At 38.7% G+C, this 10730-nt stretch overlaps 1 protein-coding gene across 2 annotated transcripts in view; it reads left to right on the forward strand.

Moving 5' to 3' along the window:
* The window catches only part of scn4bb (sodium channel, voltage-gated, type IV, beta b), a 10358-nt gene extending 5352 nt beyond the window's left edge, over positions 1-5006 (forward strand). For both annotated transcript variants that reach the window (XM_034890431.1, XM_034890432.1), the window contains exons 3-6: positions 948-1111; positions 1200-1419; positions 3267-3396; positions 3614-5006. In XM_034890431.1, coding sequence (XP_034746322.1) covers positions 948-1111; positions 1200-1419; positions 3267-3396; positions 3614-3710 — 611 coding nt within the window. In that variant the 3' untranslated portion in view covers positions 3711-5006. The remainder of the gene's footprint in view (positions 1-947; positions 1112-1199; positions 1420-3266; positions 3397-3613) is intronic.
* The last annotated feature ends 5724 nt before the right edge of the window (positions 5007-10730 follow it).

Below are 10730 nucleotides of genomic sequence, written 5' to 3' on the forward strand. Positions count from 1 at the left end.
TCCATACGGGGATTTGAACCAGTGACCCTCCGGTTCCCAACCCAACTCCCTATGGACTGAGCTACTGCCACCCCCAATAATAAACACCTTAATAATAAACACCTTCATTTACAAATTGCATTTTGTGTTTACTTGTGTTGTCCTTGACTATTGTTTAAATTGGTTTGATGTTCCGAAACACTTAAGTGTGACAAACATGCAAAGGAACAGGAAATGAGGAAGGGGGCAAACACTTTTTCACACCGCTGTAGTTGTAGCCTGTATGTTAACTTAGAATAATTACAAAATGGTTATACATTTGAATAATCAGGTGACTTGATTGGATTAACCTCACATAAAAGATCTTTTAAATCTTGTTTTCCAGTGTTTTGCTATTTATTAGGCATATTTACTGTTACTGTCTATGAACCTACTCAGTCATGTAGAGACTTGTTTTGTGATGTGACCACAAAATGAGTCCAAGATGCAGGTATTAGAGCAGTGTGAATAGTTTACGCAGCATATCTTGCAAAGAAAGAAAGAAAAGTAATCAGTAGTCAATCATTCTTCTACCCGCACAAAAAATAAGGGTTGAGATCACAGGATTTATGACAATAGCTATCTTTTTTTTGTTAGAATGAACAGAAGAAATACATTAAGATGCAGCAAGATTAATTATGTGGTTTGGTTATCTAGAAAACAACTGAAATTTGAGGACTAGTACAACATTTTGGGAATATGCTTGTTTGCTTACTTGCAAAGTTTGAGAAGATAGATTCAGAGAGAAGATTGGTTCAGATACGCCAATAGAGAGTGGTATCAACCTTCTCATCTGATTGTCAGCAGGAAAGCCGGTGCACATTTCACAAAATGTTGAACTATTGCTTTTAAGCAGACTTGTGCACTGTAAAGTTGATTTGTACCCTGGCCTGTCTTACCTTGTGTTTTCTATTCCCTTTCCTCCTCAGGTCTGTGGTCTGTTCAGGCCCTTGAGATGTCTGTGGGGAAGATTCCCTTCCTCCAGGCAGTGAATGGCAGCACGGTCATGTTGCCTTGCACATATGCCAGCTGCATCGGCATCGAGGACCTCTACTTCAGCTGGCAATTCAATGACAACGGCACCATGCAGAAGGTAAGAACCCTTTTTTTGAGAGAAAGATCCATTTCCAGGTAACTTCTTTGGTTGTTTTGGATGATTGACAGCTTTTTGGTCCTACCAGGTGTGTGATTCAGTGATAGCGTCGGAGACGGCGGTGCCACATGTGAATATATATCGAGAGCGGGTGGAGTTTGTGGGGATGAATCGTAACAACAACATCTCCATCTTGCTGTGGAACATCACCTTTGAGGACGGAGGCCAGTACACTTGTTTTGGACGCAACCCCAAAGAGAAGGGAAGAAACCACAGTACCATCTTCACCCTAGTTGTGGTGGACGAGTGTGAGTGGTCAAGACCCATGCTGCAATGTGTGCTCAAATTTATGAGGGATGGTTCTGGTTTATTTTCCCTTTCATTTTACATATAAACGGGGTCTTCAGGTGAAATTGTATTTTTATTAGTTCTTCTACATATACGCAGTAGACATAGTTTTTCAAGACCTACCCAAGTTATCTTATTCCTCTGAGGACAAAAGACGCACTGGCAAGTCAAAGCAATGTTTGACAAGCTCCTACCCAAAAAGTGATATTAAAAAATTTAATTTTAGAAATTTATTTACTATTTTCTTTGTATATTACACTAGTTTTATGAACACAATACTTGTGTAAACTTGGTTCAAGCAGCAAAACAATTGAGTTTAGTTATGTTTTTACAAGAGATTAGAGACATATTTCAGCTTCAGGGCCAAATGATCTCTTCATACATTGCTCTGGAACAATTGTAGGTGTCACTATACGGAAAGCTGAGTATGTTCTGGACATTTTGATATAAAACAAATGGATCAGTTGTATGCAAACACCCTTAAAAGTAGCAGAGAAGATATCTAAAAATGACCTTGGACCTAAGAGGGTTAAACCAGCCCATTTTTCATCTAGCTGCACACACAAAAATCTGCAACTTTCAGCAACAAATGAATTAGACTTCTTTTTCTTACTCCTTTTGGGACAACTCCCGCAAGGTATTTGAAATTTGCCGCAGCAGCTCACAAAAAGGTATAAAAAAGCAGTATTAAAATAACAACAATAACAATGATAAATAATAACAATAAAACCTAATAATGTATAAAAAGATATTTCACATAAATTAGTAGTTAAGAGCAGTTAGAGTGTCCAGGTATGTATGTGATTCCAGGTATGTATGTGAGTAGATTATGAATTACTTGATTGCACAGTGAAAGAGTGGCTACCAATCCTTCTCTTCCTTCCTGTTCTGTTCTGTCCTCTTTACCCTATTTCCTCCTCCCCCGAGTGAGGAGTTGTAGAGTATGATGGCATGATGGACAAAGACGTATTTGAGTCTGCTGGTCCTAAAGAGCTGAATTATGTTGAAAACGGTCCAATCTGACAACACATCCCTGTAGATATTACTAATTGAACTATATGCCCTTGACATACTGTATATTATTGGCCAATCACAAATGTGTGAAAACTCATTGGGGCTAGCTTAATGCGCCCATAATGTGCATACTAAAGAGGAGGCAGCACAGGAACATGATTCACTGTCAGTTGTTTCTGTGACATGAGACTTATTTATTTATTTATTTTATTTTATTTTATTAATTCAGGACAATGCACATTGATTAACAAGCACAACATTACACGTATATGTGCCAGATTGTAGTCCGAGGGCTTATTTCTAAGTAAAAAAGTATTGTAAATGTAGTAAGTGGTTCCGCTCACAGTCGTGTAGGTGGTCCTTAATGTGGCCAAGGACACATAGGCGTACATACTGCTAAAATAATGTGTGATCTCAATGGGTCTTGGGGGCATTCACACCTGTGTTTAGAGCGGCCCACTTGTGAGCGGATCACTCAGGACAGATTTTAAAACCAGGTGAAAATGGGGTCTAAAAGGTCAATAGAGATAAACTTCCCATCATCATTTAAACAACTGTACATATTTTAAATCTATGTTTTGGTGTGTCAGGCATGGGAGATGGCTGCAGCCACAGCCGCACCACAGGTCCAATCGTTTGTGGAGGCACCAACTTCTTGAATTAGAAAGCTCTCTAATAGTATACAAGTTGTAAAAAATGTACATTTTCTGGAACCTCTCCTTAAACTGAGGATATGTAGATTGTATTTACGTTATCATTCCTTTGGTGTTTTTTATGACTGTAATGGCTGCAGTGAGGGTGGTGGACAACACGCTGACCATCCTGATCGCCTCAGCTGTGGGCGGAGGCATTGCAGCATTAATGGGTTTCATGTTGCTCAAGAACTTCACTCTCTATGTTCTTGCCAGGCTTGAAGAGAAAAAGTGAGTTTCCACGACCACCTGGAGATTTACCAGCAACCATTTCATACTGTTTAAGCAGAGTACATTGTTGGTGCTTGGCAGCATGTTTGACTCTAGCTCTGAAACTGCACATACTGCAATATATTTTAAATGGAGCAAGCTTGAAATGTTTCTTAAAGTTGACATACAATTGCAGTTCTAACTTTGTCTTCTTACTTTTCCTCCACCACCACTGCAGTAAGGAGTGCCTTGTAACTTCATCAGGGATCGACAACACAGAAAATGGCCTCTCAGGATCTAAAGCGGATTCCAAACCAACACCAAAAAAGAAATGAGAAAGTGCACGTATATAAAACAATATGAATACACATATTTATGTACCTTCTTTGCATATATTTTTATATGCACATGTGTTTGCACACACACACACAAAAACAAGCATATTCATTATGTTCAAGTTGGGATCCTAAAAACAGCCTGACTGTGACCTTCGAAAGGGAATACATACATGTCCACGGAATATTAATGTTGCAGATGATATACAACTAAGAAATATGCAAATCAGTGCACGCATAATTATTTAAAATGTGCTTATAATTTAATAATTTACATCTAAAGGATAATTGCACTTACCAGGGACACTGTCACTTGATTTATTTAGTCTTAATCTTATAGTATTTATATCCTACCTCCTATCTGCCATCCCATACATCTTCCTCCTTTGCACACATTGGTAACACAGTACGATAAAAACACGGTGAAAATGTGTTATCTTTGTTTTTTGGGGGTGTGGCCAGTAACTGAGTCTGAAATCAGTTAAACAAGTCTCATGTAAAGCTAGTGTGTGCTTTTACTTCATGATTTGTGTCCTGATGCCACACAGAGCATGAATATCACATCCAAAAGGTCTCTATGGATGACATTGTTCTCAAATTGTCTCTGGTTAGACTTTTGGACTGACAATTTGTTGTAGATGGTGGAAGTGAGCACACTGCTCTGTCAACAGCAGTGAAGGAAGCTTTACCTTAACAGGAAGGAAGAAAGCATGACACATTCGGGAACCTATTCAACTGATTGATTCCACACTGTTTCAGCAGCCTCTGTATAATTTAAAGGTGCAATTTGGATAAGAGTGGATGACTTCTTGGTGGATATTTGGTCATTGTAATGATTCCCACAGGTAGTCACTTGATACATCTGCACCAAGCAAGTAAACAAACTGAATGTTAAGAAGAAAGACCTCATTTAAAATGCTGTGTGGAAACACAGGGGGTGATTATCCTGCTGGTAGTGGCCATGTGTGTTTACAGGTATTATGCAGTGAGTGGAAGCTAAGTGGAAGCAAGCTTGTTAAGGAGCAGTAAGCTACGTGTCTCTGGTAGATGGTTGAACACATTCATTAAAACCAAATTATGTGCACATTTTATTAAATTATGGGGATGATTGTGTGTGTGTGTGTGTGTGTGTGTGTGTGTGTGTGTGTGTGTGTGTGTGTCTGTGTGTGTGTGTCTGTGTGTGTGTGTGTGTGTGTGTGAAAAACAGTTTATCAATTTGCACAGTCATGCTCTGTTTAAAGTGCTGGGTAGCCATGATATATCAATAATTATTTGTGGCCACAGCAGCCGGAATACTTTAAAAAAAATGTAAACTTTGACTGTTTTTCATCCAAAGTCAAAACTAAAACACTTCTTTGTTTAAGTGCTTGAGACAGGAAATAATGTAATGTAGTTAGAGGTGGGCTGAATCCTAACACCAAATTCACACTAGTTCGTTGATAATATGATCTTGTTGCATCAAAATCAAATCTCACTTATCTACTGATCAATCTGTAGCTGCAGTCCACAAAATTCCTACTGATGTATTCAAACAACTGTAGTAAAATAAAGGGTGCTTTACTTAGTGCTGACTCCAATGGTACTGACAGGATATTGTAGGATTCAGCCCAGCTCTTCATCTTGTACCTTCTCTTTGCTTGATATAAAACACAGGTGCCTGTTAGTGCTTACGCTCCTCTTCCAGCGAGGAAAACTACATATTGCAAAACAGTTTATAAAGCTCAGCAAACGTAATAATACAACAAGCTTCTAAACTGACTTGATAGACAATCCCCTTAAACAACCCCCCACCCACTCCCTAGAAAATGAATGACTGATGTTGCTGCTTTGAAAACAATAACCAATGCATTTTAAGCATGTGCAACATGGGCCAGATTTTAAACACAATGCTTGAAAGCAGAAATATGTACTTTTTGGAGAAAAAAAAACATGTTTCAATATACTAACACTGGTAGAGTCAGCTCTGAGGTTAGCTGTTAATCACATTTTATGCCATGCTAATTTCATTTTGCTAACCCTTGCTTAGGCTAAGCCCTATTTGGTGATGTGGCCCTGGATACTGTATGCCTGATTCTTTGTGGAAACGGCTTGTTTTCCCTTAACACTGGCAAACATCCATTCAGTCAGTGTGTTTCTCTTTAATAAATGATCTTTACCAGCTGCACTGCAGTGAAAAAGAAAAACCTGGTTGTCCTACCCATGCATACAGTAAATTACCCATAAATTCATTCTCTAAATGATCATGGGATCAAGTTTCAGGCATGCTGAGTATTAGGGCTGTAGTTGAAGTATCTTTTCAAGCAGGAAATAAAGTGGGGCTCTCAGTGTAGCCCACAGATTGCCAAAAAGGGATGATTCCTATTGAGCATCATATCAGGATATGAATGTATCTGCGACACACTCAAAACAACTGTATTTACAATTTACATCTGTTGCACATTCAAGACAATGAATGTCTGGCTTTAAAAAGAAATACCTCTGGAGAGTGGGACAGATGTGGGTGAGCACTGAGTCAGGTCGGATATAAACGTACCTCCTCAGTCGCAGCCGTTGTTAGCTGAGCTTACTGTACAGTCAAGTGTGAGTTTCCGGTGGTTTCTGAAGCTCACTGTAATAATAATGTGCCTCCACATTAAAGTGACTCCAGTCTTTAGTCACTGGCTTGAAGCAATACTATGAAGGGGATGTTTTGTTGTAAAAAAAACATATTTTTGTGTATGCACAATGCAAATAAGTTACTGTTTTTCACATTGATCATCCAAGTAAGAAGTGAAACCAAACAGCACATATGGGAAAATATTCAGGGTGCTCAGATTATTTGAGGTTCCATAAAATGATGTTGTACGTTATTCAATGTGATGTAAGTCCTGTTGGTACAGCATTAGATGGAGAGATATCAATCTTTAAGCAATAGTTTTGAAGTAAGTATTAGTATTAGTATTACTAGTAAAGTATTTTCGGGAAGTATGCCTTGAGGCTTTTTGCCGATAGTTTGATAGATGAAAACCCCTCTTATGTCTGTTAAATATAAAGTTACATTGACTAGTTGCTTAGCTTAGCATAGCATAATGACTGAAAACAGGGAAGCAACTAACCTGGCTTTTTCCAGAGGAAATAACATATGCCTACTAACACTTCCAAAGATCACTAATTACTTAACTTAAAAACAAATTGATACCTTATTTGTTTATTCTGATGTATCAAAATGACAAAATGTGGTTTAACGGAAGGGTTGGACAGCTTTTGGGCTTCCTGGATTCTCCATGGTTGCATGGAAACTGCACAATGTCTTTTTGCTAAGCTAAGCTAACCATCATGCTAACCAAAACTTTAAACTATTCCTTTAAGTGTAAACTGATGGGTTATTGGTTATGAAAAAATATATAAGGGGACTGACAGAATGGCAAAATATCTGCTTGCTGAGAACGCTGTGGTGACGTCATCGTCCTCTTTCATTTGGTCTTTCCTAAAAATATTGCAGATTCACAAGGTGCAAGAAATATTATTGGCAAGATACATTTTTCATACTGTGTGTGTTTACCATATTCTATTTTGACTTAAAAGAGATCCTCCTCTGGTGCAGGACTATGAATTGTGTCAAGAAATCAGGTCTTAACGTTTGGGCTGTTACTGTGACTTTGGAAACATAAAGACAGCGTTTTGCAGGATCTACCATCAAACAATAGAACAGCAATAATTTGATTTAACTGTTTTTTTTATTTGAATGGTGATTGCCTTCAGAAAACATATCTTTTGAGTAATGTCGAGATTGTGTCAGTGAGGGCCTTATGATGACAAGCAACTCTATGCAAATCATAACAGAAGTGACAATTTCTGTGAGCAATACAAGAGTAGGAGATCAGGGAGTTGTGACGATGGGATGCAGGGTGAATGGGGAACACCCGGAGAGGAGCTTGGAGTGGACTGGAGCCCCTGTTCTTGATCAGATCCTGCAGAGCATATAGACTCACCAAGTCATGCTCCATCGCTGCTCTCTGCACACACATATAGCCTACTGTACAGCTTTAATGCTCTGGCTCGCCCTCAAATGATGTCTCCATTATCAACCTCTCATCTGTGCATATCAGCTTATAATGTCTTTATTATAGAAACAAGAAATCTAATAAAGTTTTGAATAAAATCCATCATGGCATGCTGTTTGTGTATGAAGGAGTGCAACACTAGATCTCTGACGGCCCTGCCTACTGTATGGCCGATGGAGGAAGAACATTTTCTTGTCAAAGTGATGACAAAAACTGATGATGTCACCAGGATCATGTCATTTTGGGCTTAGAGACCACAAACGTGTAATGGAAAGCCTGCATCACAAACTTCCTAGAGCTTAATAGACATGGGGTTTGCATTCAGGAAATGTGTGTTATATTATCAAATTGCAATATGGGACATGTAGGATCTAGGGATTTTTAACCCTTATCCGTACAAGGGACTAGAAGTCAGAATATCTCTGCAGATGCTGTCAATTTATCCCATTTTATTCTTATTGTGCGAAATTTACCTTTTTAATCCCTCCAAAAACACAAAGTGGGAAGGTAAGGAGATTAACCCATCCATTTACAACACCCGGGCTAAGCCTTTTGGTATATTACTATTTTAAGTGAGCTTAACTTCATTTTATTTCCATAGGCCGCAACACTCCCCCCCTCTGGAATTTGGAGGGTTGGAGTGAGGGATTGTTCAGAAGTCTATATCATTGGTTGGAATTTTTATGTTCAGCCATTGGCAATACATGAATAAAAAAAATGTGCTCCCTGCAGAAGTAAAGGGATTTGGCAAAAATGAATATGCAAATATAAATTGTATATTTCGGGGATTAGTTTCAACCTGCAAGGATGTTGCATCTATCAATTATGTACCAAACTGCCCCTTAAGTTCATTGCGGATGCACCTTCCATTTGCAATATTCTCCATAAAACAAAGCATTATATATCATAAGCTTTATTAAAATGGCATAAAAAAGGAAATATTCACAACTGAATTCAAGCCTATTTTATTTAATCTTTTAAATTGTTGCAGTTAGCCTTCAAATAGAACATCTTCAAGTGCTATATTTCAGAATCCGAATCAGAAATACTTTATTGATCTCCGAAGGGAAATTCTTCTTGTTACAGTTGCAAGAAGTTTATAAATATCAGAGAAGAAATATAAATAAAAGAAATATAAGGAGTGTGGAAATGTACGGTATTTACATAGTTGAAAGAATTTTACAATACAGTATTTACACAATTAAGGAATTTTAATGGTGAATAGTAATAATGTATAAATAGTAGCAGCAGAGTTATGCACATTATAATTTCAGCCTGTGTTGTTGCAGAAAACAGATAATATTGTCCAGTTTAAAACTCACTAAGTGTCTGTGTGTCAGGTTAAAAGTTCAAGGATTGATACTTATCAAATGATACTTTGTTTGATACTTTTTTCCCAAATAGGTATCATATGTACAAATATAAGTATATGTATTTAATATATATATATAAGTACATACAGTATATTTTATGATAGGTAAGACATATAATATATTAGTAATACAAAGTGTCACAAATATTATTTACATCCACAGCTGTCTATAGTCGCATAACCCAAAATGGACAGGTGCAGGTGTGGGTCTGACCAGCAGATGGCAGCAGTGACTGAGGAGTCCGACCAGCGGCTGGACCCTGGTCAGACCAGACCGCAGCGCTGAGAGCGGCGGAGATAAGGGGATACTGACCTTTTCTTGAAGTTGTTGAAGTTTAAAGACAACCAAGTTTTCATCGTGACACCTCTGGCCCATGGGCGTCGAACACACATGTCTGGATGTCTGCTTCATTGATTGCTGTGAGGCTCGGGATATTCATGTGTTCTTACATGTGGGGAGACAACTTTTACACCCATGAAAGCCTGAGCTTTATTTGACTTGTGGACAAAAAAAGTATACACATAAAAGGAATTTTGAAATAGTTTCAATGCTAAGCTTAAAGTTAATGAATTAAATGTGCACTGAAAAAATACTCATATCTGTTATTTGGTCATTTCTGGTAGGTTTGAAAATCTTCTTCAGTCCACATATTTAGAGTCAGTTGTGTGGAGTGTTCATTTGTCCCGGGCTGTGTACTAAAATGTAAACATACATAATGTCCAGTACTTAGATTTGATTGAAGAGATGGCAGTGCCAGAAACATGTCAGTCCTCTGTAAAGTGAGTTTGTCAATCAGGCAACTTTCTTCCCAAAATGACACTGAATACAATGAAATACCTTTTCACAATTAACTCGATTTGTCATTTTGTTTTACTGGTCTTTGGAGGTTGTGCGGCTGTTGCAGCAGAGCGACTCAGATGCACCACTGGCATTCCCAGGGACTGTAAATATTCTATGAACTGGGAGTGTCCTGCAATCCACCGTCCTATAATGCAGGGGAGCTTTTCCACATCAGGTCAATAGAGAGCAGTGGAAGGGGAGATTGCAATGTAGAAAGTTTCTCACTATGTTTTAAAGATTCACTGAAACCTTTGAAAATCAGTTTTAATTTACCTGCTGTGGTATTCACCTTCTGTGTGGAAGTGTCATCATACCCACACCCCGTTACTCTCTTTCTCTCGACTCCTCTCTATCTGCAGTGCATATCTGTGCGCAAATGTCTACGCACGTTTCACGGCTCCGAGAAAGACAAAGAAAAACGGTCAATGGTCTGTGGTGTAGCTCCACGTCTCTGTGATTAAGGCTCAAACTCAGAGGAAAATACATCAGTACATTTTAGAGTTTTCGCAGCAGCCTGAGTGGCTTTTTTTAACATCCATATTGCGCAAAGAAAGACATCAGGGGCGCACAGGTGGGTGCGCTCTCCAAGGTGCCAACAGATCTGTCTGCGCATCTCCAACGCTCACATTAACTGGCAATTTACACACAACTGGACCAAAATCCAGTGTTCAGCTCACACCAACCCTCGGCTTCGCTGTGACCCATCGTTCCGCGGTGTTTGATTAGTGTAGGGAGGATGGATTTGTATGCACAGTAGTCTTGGG

Source organism: Etheostoma cragini, chromosome 13, assembly GCF_013103735.1.
Source record: "Etheostoma cragini isolate CJK2018 chromosome 13, CSU_Ecrag_1.0, whole genome shotgun sequence".
Lineage (NCBI taxonomy): Eukaryota > Metazoa > Chordata > Actinopteri > Perciformes > Percidae > Etheostoma > Etheostoma cragini.